This window comes from Hyla sarda, chromosome 8 (genome assembly GCF_029499605.1).
Source record: "Hyla sarda isolate aHylSar1 chromosome 8, aHylSar1.hap1, whole genome shotgun sequence".
Taxonomy (NCBI): Eukaryota; Metazoa; Chordata; class Amphibia; order Anura; family Hylidae; genus Hyla; species Hyla sarda.
Window position 1 is genome coordinate 71,077,340 of NC_079196.1, and position 22,767 is coordinate 71,100,106.

Consider the following 22,767-nt stretch of genomic DNA (forward strand, 5'->3'; position numbering starts at 1 on the left):
AAAAACGCATGTCAATGCGAGTGGCAAGATGGATGAGTTCATGTAGGTTAGCAGGGATTTCTCGTGCGGCCAGAACATCTTTAATGTTGCTGGATAGGCCTTTTTTAAAGGTCGCGCAGAGTGCCTCATTATTCCAGGATAATTCTGAAGCAAGGGTACGGAACTGTACGGCATACTCGCCAACGGAAGAATTACCCTGGACCAGGTTCAACAGGGCAGTCTCAGCAGAAGAGGCTCGGGCAGGTTCCTCAAAGACACTTCGAATTTCCGAGAAGAAGGAGTGTACAGAGGCAGTGACGGGGTCATTGCGGTCCCAGAGCGGTGTGGCCCAAGCCAGGGCTTTTCCAGACAGCAGGCTGACTACGAAAGCCACCTTAGACCTTTCAGTGGGGAACTGGTCCGACATCATCTCCAAGTGTAATGAACATTGGGAAAGAAAGCCACGGCAAAACTTAGAGTCCCCATCAAATTTATCCGGCAAGGATAGTCGTATTCCAGAAGCGGCCACTCGCTGCGGAGGAGGTACAGGAGCTGGCGGAGGAGATGATTGCTGGAGCTGTGGTAGTAACTGTTGTAGCATAACAGTCAGTTGAGACAGCTGTTGGCCTTGTTGCGCAATCTGTTGTGACTGCTGGGCGACCACCGTGGTGAGGTCAGCGACAACTGGCAGAGGAACTTCAGCGGGATCCATGGCCGGATCTACTGTCACGATGCCGGCTGGCAGGTAGTGGATCCTCTGTGCCAGAGAGGGATTGGCGTGGACCGTGCTAGAGGATCGGTTCTAAGTCACTACTGGTTTTCACCAGAGCCCGCCGCAAAGCGGGATGGTCTTGCTGCGGCGGTAGTGACCAGGTCGTATCCCCTAGCAACGGCTCAACCTCTCTGGCTGCTGAAGATAGGCGCGGTACAAGGGAGTAGACAGAAGCAAGGTCGGACGTAGCAGAAGGTCGGGGCAGGCAGCAAGGATCGTAGTCAGGGGCAACGGCAGAAGGTCTGGAATCACAGGCAAGGAACACACAAGGAACGCTTTCACTGGCACTAGGGCAACAAGATCCGGCGAGGGAGTGAAGGGGAAGTGAGGTGATATAGGGAAGTGCACAGGTGTAAACACTAATTGGAACCACTGCACCAATCAGCGGTGCAGTGGCCCTTTAAATCGCAAAGACCCGGCGCGCGCGCGCCCTAGGGAGCGGGGCCGCGCGCGCCGGGACAGAACTGACGGGGAGCGAGTAAGGTACGGGAGCCGGGGTGCGCATCGCGAGCGGGCGCTACCCGCATCGCGAATCGCATCCCGGCCGGAGGTAGTAACGCAGCGCCCCGGGTCCGTGGAACCGACCGGGGCGCTGCAGTGAGGGAAGTGTAGCGAGCGCTCCGGGGAGGAGCGGGGACCCGGAGCGCTCGGCGTAACACTCATACAGAGAAAAAGTCGGATTTGTTTGGGGAGTGAGCAGCGCACTGCCGCAAACTTCCAGGCTTACAACTAGCGATCACAGCTGGGTTCAAGAGTGAGACCCAATGCGATCAAAACTTTAGACATGAGTGTCAAAAGTTTTTTCTGATGAAATTTGTAAAATTGCGTACACTTTTAGATTTCCACATGTTCCAGAAAGCCCTAGATTTTCCTATTACTACAAAAAGCCAGTGTCTAAAAACTTCCCTCATCATTGAGATCATTGAGAGATTTAACTTGCAGTTCTCAGCCCCAGTGGAATATCTGTTACAGGGCCTCCTACCTACAATATGCCATTTATAACACTGGTATCTTCTCATGTGACAGTAGGACTCTGGGCCTCCTCCAGCATTAGGACTTGGGTGTCAATGCTATTGCTATACCCCCTAGATTTGCACATCGGAGATCATTTGTGGTGCACACTACACCAATAAAATCTAACTTGACAAATCAAAGTTATCACACATTATGACAATTATCAAAGCTTTGTCACTGATTGATCATTTGCATTAAATGTGTTATCTTTATGGAGAAAAAAATTAAACGTAAAGATGTGAAAATGGTGGACATGTATGTAACACTTATCTTGGTCTCACGGCTGTGTATTAATCCAGTCTGATGATGCAGCTTTGTCTCTTGCCCATGCTGCTTCTCTGCTTGTCAGAGGAGCAGAGTGCATCTATGCATGCCTTACTTCCTTTCTGACAGGTAGAGAAGCATATGCAAATTGCATTACTGCATCTCCACACTGGATTAATGCAAAACCCTGAACCGGTACTTCGGTGGCAAGCTCTAAAGGGTTTATTATATTTTAAACTCACTTTGTTTTATCAGGGAGCTATGATGGTCAGGAAGAGGCTCTACAATCTGCACTGCGAAGGAGAAAGGATCTGCTGCACAAATTGAGAGTAAGTATATCATAACTCATGAGTTTTTGAAAATGTAATGTACTTACCTACTACACCACGATTTGTCTTTCTTTGTTTTGAGCCTTAATATTTTAACCATAGGAACAACAACTCCTAGATGAGATAGCTCGGCCTCATACCTGGGAAGGAACACGCAGGAAAAAAGTAAATATAGATCAAGTCCCCCCCCTACACGTCTATCACACAGCGCCACCTCCAGAACCTCCTATGCGCTATTTTCCTCCACCACCTCCACCAGAACCACCAAGGATCATCCAGCAACAGGTATGCATATATGTATTTGCTATAAACGTGCTCTGAAATACAGAGGTCCATATGCTTTTCAAAGGTGTCTATATCTTTAAAGGGGAACTCCACTGCCCCAGCATCCAGCCGCCATGACCCCTCCCATAGACTTGCATTGAGGGGGTGTAACGTGATGTCACGAGGGGGCGTGGCCGTGATGTCACGACCACTGCAGCCCACACCCATCCTTCAGAACAAAATGTTCTGGGGCAGTAGAGTACCTCTTTAAGTATCACATACAATCATTCAAAGTAGAGCTTTTGCTTGTTTGTTAGCAGTTTAGAGCACTACTCAGGAAGCCCGTATTGCCACTGTCAAAAATAGCAGAACCTTGAAGGAAATGTTAACAGGAACAAGGTTACTTTGTCATGACTTTCATAGAACAACATGAAGTTGAGGACATAACACAGTAAAATGTAGCTTGTCTTCCTAACATAGGGCATTCTCTTCCCCAGGATGGTGGACAGGCAGCATGGGTTTCTATTAAAGCCAGCATTTACCTTTTCAGCAAATGTGCTAAAGTAGCTGCTCTTCTGTGGGATTAGACTAGACATGTATGCCTTTACTCCCCACTAGCATCAATGGGGTGCCTGGGACCCTGTCTGTTTGGACCATTTATAGTAGGTACTAACCAGCACATGCCAGGAACATCCCACAGGACCAGACAGTCATCTAGATCAGTGTTTCTTAAACTGTAAGGCTTAGTTCACACTGTGGAATTTCTGGGCAGAATTTCTGTCAGAGATCAAACCAGCGGCACTGGGAACGCGCAGACTGCATTGCCGTCTCCATAGATGTCAATGCATTTCTAAGCAGATCTTCCAAAAGATCCACCCAGAAATGCATTGCCATCTATGGGGACAGCAATGCAGTCCATGCAGTCTTAGTGCCATCGGCTAAATTTCTGGCAAAAATACTGCCCAGAAATTCCGTAGTGTGAACTTAGCCTAATGAGCCCCCTTGTTGTTAGTTAGGTGCAACTGGTGAGGCTGTTTATACAGAAGTGATCATATAGAGCACAATCTTTTCAATAGTTACAACAATCTCTGGTGAAGCAATATCACCAATTTTAATGTTCTACTGGGTTCCAGAGATTCTAAGATAAATTGAGGTAATCTGTATAATTCTGGCATGCCATACAGCCACTGTTGAAGCCTTCTTTACCATAAGAAATGTGTATTTATGGAACATTCTTTCTCAGCTCACAGCAGGAACGGCAAAAAAAGTTTCAAAAAAGGGTTAGATAGGGGTGCGTTCACACTGAGTAATTCAAGAGTAATTTACTTGAGTAATTCCTCTTGAATTCTCCGCTCCAAATTAATGCACATCTCCTCTGCCCATTGACGTTAATGTTTTTTCTGCTGTCCTGTTCACACTGCGGAAATTCCGCTAGCAGAATTCCAACGCTGAATTCCTTTCCACTTCAAGAAAGAACATGTTCATTCTTCAAGCGGAATCCGCAAGCAGAAATCAATAGAAGTTAATGGTAAAAAAAAATTCTGCCCGACATCGTTTTCAAGCGGAATTCGAGCGGAATTCAGAAAAGTAGATTAAATAGCCTCCTCCTTCATTCCTCTTCATTTCCTCTGAATTCCGCTTGAATTCCGCTCAAATTCCACTTGAATTCCGCTTGATGGATAAAATGACAGAAGGCAACAATTTCCTGACCAAAATTATTCCTCAGTGTGAACTTAGAGCAAAATATCATCATTGTGTATGTAAAAACCGTACTATGTAACGTATTAAAAAGTTCTTTGTTTTATATAGCTACCCCAACAGCCAGCAACTATAATTCAGCAGCTACCTCCACAGCAGCCACTGATCACTCAGATTCCACCTCCACAAGCCTATCAGCCGGCACGCTCAGGCAGCATTAAAGAAGGTAAGAGAGAGCAGAGCGCTCATGCGCTGGCAGGCTCTCACATTCTAGTGATTTGAGAGTGAAAAAAGTTAGCATATTCATTACAAGGGCAAATCGGGAAATATAGAGGAGGCAGGTGAGTACGCGTATCGGCTCTACACCTCTGTTGCAAATGGCAGCGCAATAACAATAAGAGATTAAATGGACATAACTCATAAGTGATCACTCGTTTTAATGCTGTTCACCCACACTATAACACAGTATATTGGGTTTAGTGCAGGTGTACAGACTGTCAGTTTCCTATTAAGTTAATAGCGTCTTCTGCTGTCAAGTTAATAGGGTGTGGTCGGTAAAAAAGGGGACTGGTTGACTGAAAAAGGGGCATGTTCTTATTATTTCCTATTGAATTCACTCAAAATCCTGTGAATAAATGGCTAAAAATTCCCACTGATTAAAAGCTAAGACAATATTCCTCACTAATAAAAAATCAGGGTCAATATATCATAAACCACATTTTCTCCAGTGTAACTGTGCTAAAGTGGATGGCAGACATTACTTCAGTAAAACCCTTTCACCTTGCTATCCACCCACTCACTGCAGCATAGCCACGCCCCCCGAAGACCATGTGACTTATGACATATTTACATAAAAAGACTTGCACTACAACACTTCAAGGTATGGGTCAAAGCAGCGCATGGAGGTAATAGAAAGATATTACACAGTACTATAACATCACATCATGTTCTCAACAGCTTAAGAAAAAAATTCTGGAATACCCCTTTAATCTCTTCTTTCCTACAGATATGGTGGAGATGATGCTGATGCAGAATGCCCAAATGCACCAGATCATTATGCAAAACATGATGCTGAAAGCACTGCCCCCTATGGCTTTGTCACAACCTGCCGGAAATGCTCCACCAGCGCCACCTCAGTCACACGTATGTGTTTCCTTACTATGTTTTATGATTTTAGCAACTTGCACCTCAGCATTTTTTACCTACGAGTTAAAGACAACCTATTGGTAAATTGAAGGCTGGAAATCATCTGAAAACAGTGAATCTGGTTTCTCTAAATCAGCTGATCACCAGGGAAAGTGGTTTCTGGCTATAAATTTACTCTTCTGTGACTGCTGAGGGGATATGTGGTATTACATGTTGACCATGTAATAAATCTATAAATTAATATGTAATGTAGTCACCCTGGCAATTAAATGATCAACACAATTCTGGCTTCATGCAGAAACTATTTAATACATGGTCACATTGAGAACACAATAATTCAAGTAGGGATGCTCCTCTTTGATGCTCATATTCCTTAAAGGATTAGTGTAGTGAAAGATAACTTATCCCCTATCCAAAGGATAGGGGATAAGTTATAGATCGCGGGGGTCCGACCGATGGGACCCCCTGTGATCTCCTGAACGGGGGCCCCGGCAGTCTGCTGGAAGGGACGTGCCAAACCCTGGACGGAGTGGCGGCCAACACGCCCCTCCATGTATCCCATAGAGATACATGGAGGGGGCATGTTGGCCTCAGCTTCCTAAGGGGGTCGGAACATTTCCACCAGACTGCAGGGGCCCCGTTCAGGAGATTGCGGGGGTCCCAGAGGTCGGCTCCACTGCGATCTAGAACGTATCCCCTATCCTTTGGATAGGGGATAAGTTATTTTTCACTGCACTACTCTTTTAAATAAGTATTTGGAAGGTATGCAGGTGGCATAAGCTCTTCAATAATGATAATGATGATCATAACCTCTGGATAATGTTTAAGATAAAGCCTAATAAAATATTACTGTAGTAGTAATTTGTAGACATTTATCTACAATGAAATGCATTTTTGACAGTTCGGCATCTTTTCAGGACCTTCAGATGGGAAACCCTGTACTCCTGAAAGCAGAGAAGATCCGTCCATCATCGGTACACCATCACCACCACTATACACCACCAGGCCTTCCGCCTAATCCTCCTACAATGCAGCCAGGAATGGGATATTCAATGTGGCCTCAAATGATGCCTTCAAACACCATGGGGCATATGGGACAAATGGGAGGATTTCCTCAAGCAGTGCACCATGTGACTGGTCCAACTACAACACTTCCAGCAATGCACATGTAAGCCATCTGTGGAACAGAACATTTCTTTGTGCCAACCCCAGTATATATCACCAGCTTAGTAAATGAATCAACTTCTGTATCACTTCTCAGTAACCCAGTAAACTAGTTATTTGTGATTTGCCTTATCTGTCCTCTCATACATTTCCTTTTTCAAGTGCAGCAATGGATGGAATCCCAACCAGAGTCCCGAGCGCACTATAAGACTATGAGCTGGTCAAGGTGAGAGGCAAGGACTAGTCTTCTTATGCGTTATATTCGTTTTTAAGTTTCCTGCAAAATATATGATTGTATATGTAATATTAATAAAGCCTTTACTATTAGTTATATAACATCCTAAAATATACATGTTGTATTTAATTGCTATTTTCAAGCTCTCTGCTTCCTTTCAGTGAATGAAAACAATCCTCATTTACTTCCAGAGGCTTGCTCTCTACTGAGAGACAACATTTGCTGTACTTTTAGGCAGGGGATGTCAGTATGTCTGTATTTTAGAGCTTACATTTTGCTTCAATGGCTGGGTAAGATCAATGATAACGCTGATCTTAGCCATTTAACCCATTAAAGCATTACTATCATGAAACACAACTTTTGACACGTCGCTTAGACAGTGCTCATGTTTAGGAAATTGTGCTATATTGAACATTTTACCAGAAAAACTCCACTACTATCACTTTTTTGTAGTTAAAATGTTATTTTTTTTTCCCCTCAAAAATATTTCTTGCAGAAAGCCACTTGCTCAGCCAGGAATTAGCTTTTGAATTGTCTCAAAGCGATTCATGTGGGAAGTCTGATCAATGACCACACAGCCATAGTCTCATCTAAAGGCAGTAAAATCTGCTAGGTGTATCCATGGAGAGAGTTGCTGGTCATCATACCTAAGAGATACCTCTGAGAATGTACTTAAAATGTAATAACAAAAGCCGTGCACATGTAAAAGGTTATGACTATTTGTTCTATTTAGAGATGAGCCAACTTACAGTAAATTCGATTCATCACGAACTTCTCGGCTCGGCGGTTGCTGACTTTTCCTGCATAAATTAGTTCAGCTTTCGGGTGCTCCGGTGGGCTGGAAATGGTGGATACAGTCCTAGGAAAGATTCTCCTAGGACTGTATCCACCTTTTCCAGCCCACGGGAGCACCTGAAAGCTGAACTAATTTATGCAGGAAAAGTCATCAACTGCCGAGCCGAGAAGTTCGTGACGAATCGAATTTACTGTAAGTTCGCTCATCTCTAGTTCTATTTGCTTGTTTTAATAAAATATAAAAAGATTTCATATACTTCAGAATTACAAAAAAAAAATAAAATGAAAGAACAATAAAATAAAATAAAACAAAAACAAGGCTATAACATTTCGGAAGTTTTTGATCTGTGTGTGGATTATGGTCCATTGTGATTCTTGGTTAACCAGTTTATTTCCAGAATAAAAAGGGATGTATAGAACACTCATGTCCCCATGGCACTGCTCAGAGATTCCTGCTACAGAATTTTTAAAGGGAACCTGTCACCAGTATCACCTGCACTAACCTATTGGTAAAAGCTTGTAATGCAGGTGGTACTGCTGAAAATTATATTTACTATAAACGATCCTCTTCTTTATCTTCATATGCTAATCAGGAACTTGTCGGGTGTTTCCATGCATGTTGACATTTGTCTTCATAGGAAGCGCTTCCCCCCTGTGCTGAGGCTCCAATGCTGTAGAAGGGAGCTCCATGCTGCCGCATAACGCCTCTACTCTGCATTCGCAGCTGGCATGAAGTGAAACCTTTCTTCTCACGAAATAGAGTATACAGCAAAGGAGAGGCACTATGCTGAAAAGTGGAGCTCCATTCTGCAGCATAGGAACCTCAGCACAGGGGGAGGAAACACTTCCTCTGAAGATTGAAGACAGAGGTCACCGTGCAAGGGAATGCCCCCGGGCTCCAATCCTTGATCAGCATATCAAGAAAAAGAAAAATATTGGTGGATCAGGGATTAAGTATCATTTTTTATCATTATCATCCGCACTATGGGGGAGATTTATCAAAACCGATCTGATTTTTTGCTATTGGCAACTCAGCAACTTTTCCTCTGGACAGGTTTTGATAAATCTTGTTTAAGCCTATACCAATAGGTTAGTGCATGTGATATTAATGAGAGATTCCCTTTAGTAAGGGTCAGATGATTAGTGGGCAGGTTCACACTTTTGAATCTCCACCCCAAAATATTCTGGGTGGAGATTCAGTCTCCTCTAGGACCACTTGGACTTGCGCTGTGTTCATAGACAGCAATACATATTTGTACAGATACGACCAAAATAGTGAACAAGATCATTCTTTCAGCGAAGTCTGGAATTCTAATTTCTGCGGCAGAAATTCAGCAGCAAAATCCCATAGAAAACAATGAGAGGCTGCTGACTGAAATTTCTCTGGAAATTCTGTTATGTGAAAGTGGCCAGAGGGTTTAAAGTTAGCGCTCCTGACACATACAGCAAATATGACTCCCATGAACAGTATTAGCAATCAAGTGATTGCTATAAATAGTCCCCCATGGGGACTATTAGTGTAAAAAAAAATAAAAAAGAAGTAAAATTTTTTTTAATAAAGTCAAAAAATGTGAAAAATCCCCTCCCCCAATAAAAAAGTAAAGTCAGGTTTTTCCCATTTTACCCCCCCAAAAAGCATAAAAAACATAAACACACATATTTGGTATCGCCGCGTGCTTAAATGTCTGAACTATTAAAATATATTGTTAATTATCCCGTATGGCGAACGGCGAAAAACGTATATATATATATTATATATATATATATATATATATATATATATATATTTATATTAAAAAAAAAAGTCCAAAATTGCTGCTTTTTTGTCACATTTTATTCCAAAAAAAATGTATAAAAAATGTATAAAAAAGTAAAACCTAAGCAAAAGTGGTACTGATAAAAACTACAGATCATGGCGCAAAAAATGAGCCCTCATACCGCCCCATATACGGAAAAATGAGAAAGTTATAGGTGGTCAAATTAGGGCTATTTCAAACATACTAATCTTGTTAAAATGGTTTGAGATTTTTTTTAAGCGGTACAATTATAGAAAAGCATATAATCATGGGTATAATTTTAATCCTATTGACCCACAGAATAAAGAAAACATGTAATTTTTACCGGAAAGTGTACAAAACCTTGCGGTTTTCTTTTCAATTTTCCCTCATAAATAATATTTGTTTGGTTGCGCCGTACATTTTATGGTAAAATAAGTGATGTAATTACAAAGTACAATTGGTGACGCAAAAAACAAGCCCTCATATGGGTCTGTGGATGGAAATATAAAAAAAAAAAAAAAAAATAAGTTCTGATTTTTAAATTGCGAGGAGGAAAAAACTAAAATGCTAAAATAAAATTGGTCTGGTCCTTAAGGGGTGCATTAGCTAGGTAGACTAGACAAGATGTACAACTCACCAGAGAAGCAGATAGTAAAACAGCTGTAAAATGGAAGTGCTCTACACACACATATGTTTCCAAGTGTATTTTAATAAAGACATTGGGGAAGATTTATCAAAATCTGTTCAGAGGAAAAATTGCTGAGTTGCCCATAGCAACCAATCAGATCGCTTTTTTCCTTTTTTTTTTTTTTTTTTTTTTTTTTTTTAAAGCCCTCTGAAAATAAAAGAGATCCGATTGGTTGCTATGGGCAACTGGTCAACTTTTCCTCTGCACAAGTTTTGATAAATCTCCCCCAATGTGTTTCAAGGTAATGTACTTGAGACCTTACTAAAAGGCTATGCTGGCCTCAAAACTTGTTGAATAAAATCCTATATGGAAAAGTACTTGCTTGTGCACTTACATCTTACAGTGCGTTTCCCTATCTGGCTGCATTCTTCGCTGGCATCTTAGATGTGATTTAGAGTCATTTGGCATACACAGGCTCCCATATATAAAAAAAAAAAAAAAAAAAGAAGCATCCATCGATAATGGTAGTCTAGGGATATGCTTACTGTATATGCGGTGAGTGAAATAACTGGGTCACAAGCATTAATGACTTAGAGTTTAAAAATATTAATAAATCTACCCCAAAATGTTAATGAAATCTGTATTACATTTATTCAGTATAAAATATAAGAAGACAGGTATGGTAAAATCTTTATTTCTTTATAGATACATTCAGTTGTATCACAGCTTTGCTAGTTAAAAAAAGACATTATCTACATAATTGACATTATCTCAAGTCTTAGTTTACATGAATCAGATCCAAGAGGTCTGAAATCATTATAAATTACTAAAATTTCCAAAATTGAAATATACCCCATGTTATTATGAGTTAAATACTGTACAAGTCAGTGAATTAAGAACTGAGAACAGATAATTCTAGAAAAAAAAAAAAAGTTATAAATGAAAAATTTAAATTTAATTAAAAAAAAGGGAGCACACAGGTCAGGAGGTAGACTAATCCTGTATACGGTTGCTGGTCCAGGTTTCTTATCTGCTATCGTTCAGCCATGTCTGCTCTTGTGAACTCCAGCAAGGGGATTCTCTGGGTAAAGACGGCAAAAACGTCCAAGTGTCCAAATTGGAAATACATTCCGATATGAAGTGTAGCTGATGGCACAGCTCTTGTTAAAGACGCCTGATATATTCTCCTGCAGAGCAAAGATAATATATCGTTTTAACATGTTTCTTCATTTACAGATGGAGGGAGTTATAACTAAATTTAGAACTGTAGATGCCAAAGACAAATGAACAATTTACTCAACTACCATTGGCAGTCCAATAGACTAAGTTAAAAGGGTGGCATGCCAACTTGACCTCTGCTCCAGTCAAACAGGGGCATTCAGGACCCCCCTTCTTGTGAGGATTCCCACAGACCAGACAATTATAATTTCACCTCGGTGATATATTGTCATTGTAGTAAAACCCCACAACAAACTGCTATATCTTCCATAAAATAACAGACTAGTGTTTGTTAGATAATTGGGGGGGGGGCGTTTTTACAATTGGAGCAAGTACCCTAAAGAAGGCTGTGAGATTATAAATGTGTAAGAAAGCTTTTTTATAGAGCTCTGCTTAGGGTGGTGTAGATTTGTGAAGTGTTGGTGGGTTTATGCCAAGGTAGCCAATTTTGTTGAAAGCACAGTACTGACAGATGTCTGAAAAATTTGCAAAAAGTTTAAATAATTGATGTGAAATTATGAAACGCCCAAATTACACAAACAGTCCAAAACAATTAATAAATCCCCTCCCATAAGCATTGTTTTCCAAGAAACCCCATTTAAAGTTGTTGAACACATTTTGGTTGAATATATTTTATGTGTTTATTAGAGAGGAGCGAACTTACAGTAAATTTGATTCGTCACGAACTTCTCGGCTCGGCAGTTGATGGCTTTTCCTGCATAAATTAGTAAAGCTTTCAGGTGCTCCCGTGGGCTGGAAAAGGTGGATACATTCCTAGGAGACTCTTTCCTAGGACTGTTTCCACCTTTTCCAGCCCACCGGAGCACCGGAAAGCTGAACTAATTTATGCAGGAAAAATCAGCAACCGCCGAGCTGAGAAGTTCGTGACGAATCGAGTTTACTGTAAGTTCGCTCATCTCTAGTGTTTATGTTATCTGATAGTGTACCTGAGGCCAGTCTCCATTGCCAAGTTGCTTCTCCAGCAGCAGTTTGACTCCTCTCTCTAAAATAGCAATATTGGGAAACCTGCAAAAGATGAGTAAACTCAACAGGGTGTAACACATAAATAAAAAAACATCTTAATGAAAACAGATAAGGGTGGCCAAAACCCAGGTAGATCTCTCTCAAACATGGCTGATGAGGCATCTTCTTGTCCTCTTGCTCACCACTGTCTGCCAGTAAGGTCACATGCATTGAGACCATTTTCCCAATAACTGCTTTCCCAATAAGTGCTTTCAAACCTCACATGCCTTCTTTATTCCCCTCCCCATGTTAATGGCAAAATTTGCCTATGGCTTCTGCTAAAAGTGTTACCCTTCAACTAGAAGCTATCCCCTATCCTTACGATAGGGGATAACCTGCTGGTTGGTAGGGGTCTGACAATTGGGACCTCCACTTATCATGAGAACACAGGTGAAATGTCTCCAGGAATGAAAAGAACCCAACATACATGCACAGCCAACCCTCCATTCAGTGCTCAGTGCTGGCTCATGTTCAGAAGTTCCATGGAGAATAAATGGAGCTTTGGCTATGCATTCTGTTCATTGCAGGACAATTTTCTTCCAATTCTGAAGAACGTGGGGTTCAGCAGCGGAACCCCCATCAATCAGCAAGTTATCCCCTGTCCTATATATATTTGTGGGATATCTGTACACACTTCATAGCAGAGAATATTGTATAACTTACCTAACAGCCATTAGACCCAGCAATGCCCAGCACGTATTGTGTATTTGAGAGTTAGGACTCTGAACGTATCTTCTCTCTTCACAAGATTCAAAATCTTCTCCCCAGCCTCCATCTTCCATTTGGTGAGAGAGAAGAAACTCACAGGCAAGGGTGACCTCTGAGCAACTAGTATAAAAAGGAATATTTATTATGTTTATCGGATATAAAGGGACTGGACACAGCATTAATACAAATTATGTAGCTACTGTGTGTTCGAGTCAAACTGAAGTCTGACATAACCACATTTCTGTAAAATAGCTGGATCCCAGATTACAAAAAGAAAGAATAGACAGCAAAAAAAGAAACAACAACATACTACAGACTACTAGCCTCTTAAATAAAGTGCAAATTTTTGTTTTAAAGAAAAGCCAATACATAAAGCACCCCTTCTAAGATGTGAATGGAAGTGATACAAATAAACAAAGGACACCAGTATATACAGCAAAAAAGAAAAAAATGTTGTAGCTCATGATGTGACCAAGGTCACTGTAAAATATATGCATGCATAAAGGCACAAATGTAATACAAAATAATATTTAACCTCTAAAGAGTAATAAAAGCTATATGGATATGGATAAAAATAAAATAAATGCAATATGACAAGAAAATATATCAATATAATAGATACTGGCCTGACGAAGCGCGAACACGGTCCGTTTGCCCAACCCCCCACGCCAATCCTCTCTCCCGCACTGCTTTTGTAACCTGCTCCAACGCTGAATAAAGCCTGAAGATTTTGCAAGCTTCTACCGGGCGAGTGCTCCGATTTATTCTTCTACACACGCCATTGCCTATGTTCTACATCTGTTCGTGTAGCACCACCCATAGCTTTACATCAGGAGTCCAGGACATTACAGCTGCCGCAGTGGGCATTTGCACAAAGGGACTCCAGCGGTGCCAAGGTTCCTTTTTTTTCCCACATTGCATAATAGATACAATAATATGTGCGGCAAACATTTACATAAAACCTCTCTATCAGTAATCCTAGATGATCTTGTAACATACACAATTTTCTAGTTACCATAATATAGATTAAATTTAGTTTAGTTTAATGGCTACTGGGAATCTGTCAGTTCTATGTCATACTCAAAGCTGGAGTGTCAAGGAGGCGGTGTGGAGCCTAGGTGTGCACTCCTCCTCCATCCCTGTCTTGACTGATTGACTTAGAGGGCTCCTCCTTCAGCACTGAGGCATGTACATCAATCAGCAAAGTCAGGGAGGGTTGGGGGAGAATTTGCGCATGCTGCGGCTTGGCAAAGCCTCCTGACATTTGAACTTTGAGCATTCTCTATAAAGCTGTTGCTTTATCAGCTTGAGGAAGTGCAGGCCTACGCAGGAAACAGCTGTCGCTGATTCGTTCCCTGCCTGTCTGTGTACAGCTCCCCGCTGTGTGTCTGTTTTATCCAGTGAAGATTGAATAAAGACTATAGAATCATAACGCTACTAGGGTGAGTGCCGTCTTTCACTTATTTTCGGTATTATGGACTGTTATTACTACAAGTGACTGAGCACCACCATAGATCACATAATGAAGTCCCACTGCCGGAGCCTCTCTCTCTATTAGTGTGTACAGTGCTAAAATTGTTAAGGGAGTGCCAGACAGATCTCTTGCTGAAAAGTCTCTATAAAGCTGCACATTAAAAAATTACCAAAAAACATGAATGTACTTATGAATGTACTTATGAATGTTTTATAAGACTTCTTAAAGACACTCACCCGTCTTGGTATTTATATCCCATGCAAGCAAATGCCTCCAACCCAAACCATATGCCATATGTAAAACATACACCCCAGGACCTGCACAAATAGGAAAATATAAAAACATACAATCATATAAAAACTAATACTAGAGTGTGCTAGAAATGAAACAATGAAATATTACAAAAAAAAGTTTTAATAGTACTTGCCCTTCCCATGATCCATCTTTTCTCTGAACTCTCCGACAGTAATCCAGGCCATCTTGGAGGGTCTCTCTAAGAGAGAGAAGCAACAGTCAAGGTCAGAAAACTGGCATTTTTAAATATGATTTAGAACTCGGAGGGGAAGTGACGCTGTGTAGCGATGTGACCCTGACAGCTAAATGAAGCACTGTAGACACAATGAAAAACACTCCGTAACTTCTATAGTTTAAAACTTTGTTGAGCTATTTCACAAATAATCTGCTATCCCTAATAACATTATAATTAATTATTATACGTCCATAGTGTAAGGTACGTGCATGGTATGTGTCACATTCTTGAAGTACGAACAGTACCAGATTTCCTTGTTGAATGTGATTCTCCCAATTTTTAGAAAGCTAAAGAAGATCTACAAAATATGACATAAAGGTCTCATAACTGGGGCCCCATCTCTGAGATTCCTACCTATCAGAGCAGGAGTCCCCTCAACCTCATTTTGCAAGATAAGCAGAATCATAGACTTGCATGACAAATCACCTGATTTCATCTGCTCTGTAGTCTGGGTCCCAAGCCTGATAATGTCTCAGGGCTTGCATTACGGCAGATGTGCACTCCACGTACGTGTAGTCAATCATAATGTCTCCTGCAGTAGATAAATGCATTCAGTATTATGTTGTATTTTGCACATATTAAAAGAACAGAGACTTGTCTAGAGTTTTGATTGGTTGGGGTCTGGATGTGCAAACCAATACCAATCATTAGAATGAGCAGGGAGAAGCACATGGATGCGCAACAATCTATGGCTCGCTGCAATCTAGTTGCACTGGATGGGCTCCATAGGACTTATATAGGAGCCAATCTCCGGCAACTTAAAGGGGTATTCCAGGCCAAAACTTTTTTTTTTTATATATCAACTGGCTCCGGAAAGTTAAACAGATTTGTAAATTACTTCTATCAAAAAATCTTAATCCTTCCAATAGTTATTAGCTTCTGAAGTGGAGTTGTTGTTTTCTGTCTAACTGCTCTCTGATGACTCACGTCCCGGGAGCTGTGCAATTCCTATGGGGATATTCTCCCATCATGCACAGCTCCCGGGACGTGACATCATCATTGAGAAGTTAGACAGAAAACTTCAGAAGCTAATAAGGGATTAAGATTTTTTAATAGAAGTAATTTACAAATCTGTTTAACTTTCCGGAGCCAGTTGATATATATATAAAAAAGGTTTTGCCTGGAATACCCCTTTAATGAAGGTTGTAGAAAGCTGGGGAGTGTAGCCCACAGCTGTAAGCTTCGCCCCAGTCAGACAATTGGTGGAGTTGTGAACACCCAGACCCTAATCGACAAAAACTTTTAAAATGTCTATGCGACATATCAAAAGTTTGTTAAATAACACTTCAATAGTAAATTTGATCAGGTAGTATCACCACATTATCATTGACGTACCAAATACTTCAGAGGGATTAAGTAGTTCCAGCAAGCGTCCACCACGTTTGGTTTCATAGGTAGAAAATCCCCCATCGGAATTCTTCATACTGAGTAGCTACGAGATATCATACTTGTTAAGTTGCATCACAGTAAGCAGCCAATTCCCACAAATATAAAACACTTTCATGTTTCTTACCACATCTACAGCATCCCGCAATCTGTTTTTTGGAATATGTTCAGATAAGAAAGGACAGTTTTCTTGGAGTAACATCGCAGATTTCAGCCCCTCAGCGGTGCAGTCTGCCACAATCCAATCACAGTCACGGGTGCTGAATGGGAACCCACCCTGTTTCACAACAAAGGATCACTTCTAAGTACCATAATGCCAGAGGGATGAGGAATTCTCTTTTTTTTAATTTTTTTTTATTACTTTTCAAAAATAAAAACTTATGCAATGGAATAAGATTCTTAATAAATCATTTTTTTTAACTGGAGGATAAGTCACATGATCATGAACAGTTACAAAATAGTTCACATAAAGTATGAATTATGCAAATTGACAATATGTGAGAGGTTTATTTATTATTATTATTTTTTTATATTTTATTTTTAGTTTTATAAAATGTTATGAACAATGTAAATGAGCCGTGACAGTCCTTTGACATGATTACAACAGAGCATGATAACACGAAAAAGCAAAAAACAACAATGTAACAAAATAATACATAATTTCCAGCTTTTGAGCAAAGAAGTTCAATTCAATTCAAAACACACACATGGCATCAAAAGCAGACCATGGAACACCCCACCCACCCTCCCAGCCATATCTTCCTAAAAAGAAATTCAACCCGCACCAGCCTCACTCACTGCCCCTTGTGACAAGATATTATTCTTGATATGCATCAGCAAAAAACCTGGAAATAGAACAGATACGGGTCCCCTCCAGTATGAGTGAGACTCTTTATTATACATTATTAAACTTAAAGTGTACCTGTCACCAAATAAAACTTTTAATATAGTATTCCTTGTGTAATTAGCAGACACTTAAAATTATCAACATAAATATGTTTAAAATATAATAGAAAAAACGGCCACTAGGTTGATCTGTTCTGTTCCCTGCCACAATTAAAGGACATCTGCAGTGAAATACACTTATCCCCTACCCACAGGATAGGGTATAGGGCCCCCCCCGTGATCTCCCGAACGTGGCCTCAGCATTGCCGCGCTGTGAGCCGGCTAATGCGCGTAGTGTCGAGCTCACTGAGCTCGACTGACATGCTCCCCTCCATACAGCTCTATGGGAGAGGCGGGGAGGCACGAACGCTGCTTCCCAGCCTCTCCCATAGAGATACATAGAGGAAGCGTGTCGGCCGGCATGCCTCCTGCACGGGAGAGCTGCAGCAGAGCCGGGGCCCCGTGCAGGAGATAGCGGGGGGTCCCAGCGTTTGGACCCCCCGCAATCAGACACTTATCCCCTAACCTGTGGATAGGGGATAAGTTTCATTTACTGCAGATTTCCTTCAACCGCTTCCCAACCCATGACATTCATGTATGTCATGGGTCGATTGGGAGGAGATGATGGGGACCCGCGGGTCAGGTTGGCGTCATGACCGGGAGATGTCCACTGCTATCAGCAGCTGACATCTGCTGGTAATGATGAACCTCGAAGATCACGCCAATGTCATTTAAACATTAAATGCAGCTATTCCCTGATGTCTATTAGTCCCGTAGCCCCCCCAGGATGTAATTGCGGGGGGCTATAGGTTGCTAGGGAAGCCCGAGGTCTTACCATGTCCTCGGCGTCTTCCCTGGCTACGAGATGGCTTAGGGCTCACTTTGGCAGCCCTTAAGCAATCAAGTACAGATTTCATAGATCAATTTAATGCATTAGCATTACATTGATCTATGCAAGCCATCTGATGATGGCTTATGATAGACCCCTAGGAGGGCCAAAAAGTGTGTGTAAAAAAATAAAAAAAAAAAAAAGTAAAAAAAAATCTCTCCCCTAATAAAAATTAAAATCAACCCCCTTTTCCGAACACTGTACAAAAATAAAAATAATACACATATTTGGTAATTGTCCAAACTATTAACCCCTTAAGGACCAGGCCCATTTTGTCCTTAAGGACCAGACCAAATTTTATTTTAGCATTTTCGTTTTTTCCTCCTCGCCTTCTAAAAATCTTAACTCTCTTGAATTTCCATCCATAGACCCATATGAGGGCTTGTTTCTTTGCGTCACCAATTGTCCTTTGTAATTACATCACTTATTTTACCATAAAATGTATGGCACAACCAAACAAATATTATTTATGTGGGAAAATTGAAAAGAAAACCGCAATCTAGTAAATATTGGAAGGTTTTGTTTTCACGCTGTACACTTTCCAGTAAAAATGACATGTTTTCTTTATCCGGTGGGTCAATACGATTAAAATGAGACCCATGTTACATGGTTTTCTATAATTGTATCACTTAAACAAAATGTCAAACCATTAGTATGTTTGAAATTGCCCTATTTTGACCACCTATAACTTTCTCATTTTTCCATATATGGGGCGGTAGGAGGGCTCATTTTTTGCGCCATGATCTGTAGTTTTTATCAGTACCCCCTTTGCTTAGGTTATACTTTTTATTAATTTTTATTTTTTAAACTGTAGATTTTTATTAGAAGATTTGCAATATAAACACAAACAAGATTACTGGCAGGGGAGAACAAGCCCTGCAGCTCAAGTCAATAACAGGAACAGAGCTCATAAAACACAAGATAATAGAATAAGAAAGTTAAGCAAACAATACTCATGGTTAGGAAAAGCCCAACCCCAGGCACTCAAAATTTTACAAGTACAAGGAAAAGGAGGGGTGGGGGGTGGGAAGGATGACAAAATGGGAGGGGAATGAGGAGGGACAAACACCATTCCGACAAAACACATCAAGGAAAGGGGAAGACAAGACGAGGGAGGGGTAGAAGAAAAAAGAGAAGGAGGCTCAACCAAGGACTTAAGGAAAGGGTAGAAACTAAGGGGGCTGCCTACCGAAAGAAAGGCTGGGACAGTGCGCCATGGTGCGCTAAGTACCATGTCACCATGACGTGCATTTACATCCATTGTCGTTAAGGGGTTAAATTATTATGTTTCTGATCCTGCATGGTGGACAAAAAAATTCTAAAAGCCAAAATTGCTGATTTTTGGTTACATTACATCCCAAAAAAGTCGTAAAAAGGAGATTTTTGTACTCACTGTAAAATCTCTCTTTCTCGTAGCTCTCATTGGGGGACATCTTACAGACAGGTAAATGCTCTTGCCACTAGGAGGCGCTGACACTAGGAAAAAAAGTCGGCTCCTCCCTGGCAGGATATACCCGACCACCTGCAGTGAGGTAATCAGTTTTGTTGCAAAGCAGTAGGAGAAGCCAACAAGAAATACATCCGAAGGACCCTAGAAAGGAATCTCAGAGAGACAACTCAAGAACCAGAAAGAACAATCCGGACAAAAGAAGAAGAAAAGGGTGGGTGCGGTGTCCCCCAATCAGAGCTACGAGAAAGATTTTACGGCGAGTACAAAAATCTCCTTTTCTCTTGCCCTTCTCATTGGGGGACACCTTACAGATGGGACATACCAAAGCAGTCCCCTAGGGTGGGAAAAATACAACCACCAGAGAAGAAGGAATCAGTCCCAAGACTGCACTCACGTGACCACGGAGCCTGTGGACGAGCCCCCAGGTCAGAGACAAACTAAAGCCAGAAAGTCAGCTCCCGGAAGGTCGCTCGTCCAAGAGGCTGAACTAGGATCCCAAGGAAAAGGCCGACCTCTGGGGGAACCAGACAAGGAATGGAATGTGTTAGGGTCACCAGGAAAACGAAGACCCCAGAAGAGTAAGGAAAAACAGACGTCCGTGAAAAGACTCCGGATGACCACTGCCATGTAAAAACAGGAAGAGAAAGAGTGCAGCAGAAAAAAGCCGCCCCGCCTGAAGGGCTAGCGGTGGAATCTAGGTCGAAAACGAAACATGCCCAAGAGTGGAACCAATACCAATATACAACTGAAAGAGCTACCTGAAAAGAAGGAAAGACACAGCATCCAAAGAGTCTAAGCCAAAGACCAACAATTCATAGACCCAGTGGTCCAGGCGGACCAGAGCACTCTGAAAAAACATCCTGCCAGAACGGGAACGGAGGGGGGCACAAAGGAGAGCCCAACTAGGACCCCCAGGGTCTGGGCACGTTAAGGAGCGCGCAAAAGGACAAAGGTGTCAGTGCGGTATAACTGACACCTACAAAAAAAGGAAAAGAGAAGAAGAACTAATCCTTCCACGGAGACCGCACAAATTCCTCCAACAGAGGAGAGAGTGCAGGCTGCTGGAGCAGCAGTAGACAACCAAGAAGGTGGAAGAGAGCCAGGCCGCCAAGCCCACAAGCCTAGATAGTAAGAAAACTCAACGGCATAGTCTCTTTAGAAGAGGGAAAAACAAGGGTGAGCAAATCTGGGAAGAAACCACCAGTTAAGACCCATGCCAAGCACCCCAATCCCCACTCCCCCTGTGGAAAGGGAAATGGCAAGTGTGCTAGGCCTAGCAGCAAAAAGGAAAAAAACAGCCCCACGGCCATGGGACAAGTGCAGGATGGATAGAGTCCCACACCTCGGAGATAGTCCAACGTAGTCTCGAGGGGCCACCAGGAGTCCCCAGAGGAACTGGAAGGCTGCCCACTGGAGCTGGGCAGAAAACACAAACGTGTTGAGAGCAATCCAGATGGAGAAGAAAGTAATAGAGGAGGTGCTTAAGGCACCCGGACAGAAAACCCTGAAAAAACGCCAGTAGGCATAGGGAGAGACTGAACTGTCACCCTGCAGGCCCCATGGCAGAACAGAAGTGGTCAATCACTACAGGACCGCGAAAGCAAAATCACAGGAAAAACCCTGAGGCTTACTCCACGGAACAGAAGGAAAGGAGGACTCCACACCCACCGATCGGCCTTAATGTGAGCAGGAACACAGACATGGGGACCTCGCGATAGTAGTGGGGTACCAAGACTGCCACACCGAGAAAACGCAGACATCCAACGAAGAAGGCATGGGAAGCAGGTAACCTGCACACACAGACTGACTGTCTCTGTGGGTTCTTGGGACCTCCTTCTACCAAACTTCCTGAAACAGCACCTGGAAGAGCCAGCAGGCTACAGCCACGACAACGAGGAAAGGAGGAAAGAGACCAGGAGTTTAGACAAACATGCAGACCCAGTCTGGCTATGTGGTGAAGGGACCATGATCACACTGGGTCCCGCATACCGAAACACCTAGTGAAGGGAGACGCCAGCCATTAGACAGAGTTGCCAACTCAGTACAGTGGTCCCTCAACATATGATATTAATTGGTTCCAGGAGAACCATCATATGTTGAAACCATCATATGTCGAGTACATATGTCTATGTAAAAAATGGTAATTGGTTCTAGGGCCTTGGAACCATTGTATGTTGAATACATATCTCTATGGGAAACTGCTAATTGGTTCTGGGATGACCATTGTATGTGGAGTGTATGGGGAGTGTTTAACAAACCAGGGTGCCTCCAGCTGTTGCACAACTACAACTCCCAGCATGCATGTACAGCCATTGACTGTCTGGGCATGCTGGGAGTTATAGTTTTGCAACAGCTGGAGGCACACTGATAGGAAAACATTGATGTATGGGGTGTATAGTGTGTATATGTATTGTATGTGATGTGTGACATTGCATACAATACTGTACAGTTCTTTAAATACCTTCAGGGGGGACAGAATGTCCTCCATTACGATCCTGCCGACTACAGCTCTATAGGAAAGGAAGGGGAGGGCAGCCAGCAGCTCATTGGATGCCTGCAGCAAGATGCTGCAGGCTATTGGCTATGGCTGCACTGGGGGGGGAGGGGCTTACACAGAGCTCACAGTGGAAGCCTGCGTGAGTTAGCAGGACAGCATGTGAGTAACAGGAGGCAGAACAGGGCACACGGGGCACATTAAACAGCTGTCAGTTGCTGAAGTTGTCAGCGCTGTCAGATAGCTGTTTGTACGATGGCCCCGACACACAGCAGCATCATATGTTGATGCTGCCTTCAACATACGATGGGCTCTGAGAGGCCATCATATGTTGAAATGATCATATGTCGGGGCCATCATAAGTCGAGGGGTCATTGTATTGATGCTTGGCACAAAGGCCATGGGGCGACACGGGTGACGCACTAAACATCACCACCCTGGAAGTGGGGTACCCGAACTACCATCCCCCGAGAGGAGATAGTATGGTAGATGACCGGATAAAGTAGACAGGCATGCGGAAAAACCGACTGGTCGGCTGGAAAAAGAGTCCTAAGCACACAGGATGACTCCATTCAGCCTCTCGTAAAAAGTGGGTGGTGTAAAAAACCAAACAGCCAAAGGAACGTGTGAGTGACAGAAAACCTG

General features: G+C 42.3%; 2 protein-coding genes across 11 annotated transcripts in view; one reads left to right on the top strand and one right to left on the bottom strand.

The window, feature by feature from the left end:
- Positions 1–7,624, top strand: part of C8H21orf58 (chromosome 8 C21orf58 homolog) — a 30,638-nt gene extending 23,014 nt beyond the window's left edge. For 9 of the 10 annotated variants that reach the window (XM_056536437.1, XM_056536435.1, XM_056536433.1 and 6 more), the window contains 7 exons: positions 2,285–2,358; positions 2,461–2,643; positions 4,432–4,546; positions 5,327–5,463; positions 6,384–6,634; positions 6,798–6,856; positions 7,362–7,624. In XM_056536437.1, the coding sequence (XP_056392412.1) occupies positions 2,285–2,358; positions 2,461–2,643; positions 4,432–4,546; positions 5,327–5,463; positions 6,384–6,634; positions 6,798–6,846 (809 nt within the window). In that variant the 3' untranslated portion in view covers positions 6,847–6,856; positions 7,362–7,624. Of the gene's footprint in view, positions 1–2,284; positions 2,359–2,460; positions 2,644–4,431; positions 4,547–5,326; positions 5,464–6,383; positions 6,635–6,792; positions 6,857–7,361 lie in introns of all 10 variants that reach the window. The other variant, XM_056536430.1, reaches the window with a different exon arrangement.
- A 3,107-nt stretch (positions 7,625–10,731) lies between these two features.
- The window catches only part of LSS (lanosterol synthase), a 38,175-nt gene continuing 26,139 nt past the window's right edge, over positions 10,732–22,767 (bottom strand). The window contains exons 15-22 of the mRNA XM_056534541.1: positions 16,532–16,681; positions 16,354–16,450; positions 15,445–15,550; positions 14,917–14,982; positions 14,726–14,806; positions 12,971–13,135; positions 12,232–12,310; positions 10,732–11,253 (exon numbers count right to left, since the gene is read on the bottom strand). Coding sequence (XP_056390516.1) covers positions 11,107–11,253; positions 12,232–12,310; positions 12,971–13,135; positions 14,726–14,806; positions 14,917–14,982; positions 15,445–15,550; positions 16,354–16,450; positions 16,532–16,681 — 891 coding nt within the window. The 3' untranslated portion in view covers positions 10,732–11,106. The remainder of the gene's footprint in view (positions 11,254–12,231; positions 12,311–12,970; positions 13,136–14,725; positions 14,807–14,916; positions 14,983–15,444; positions 15,551–16,353; positions 16,451–16,531; positions 16,682–22,767) is intronic.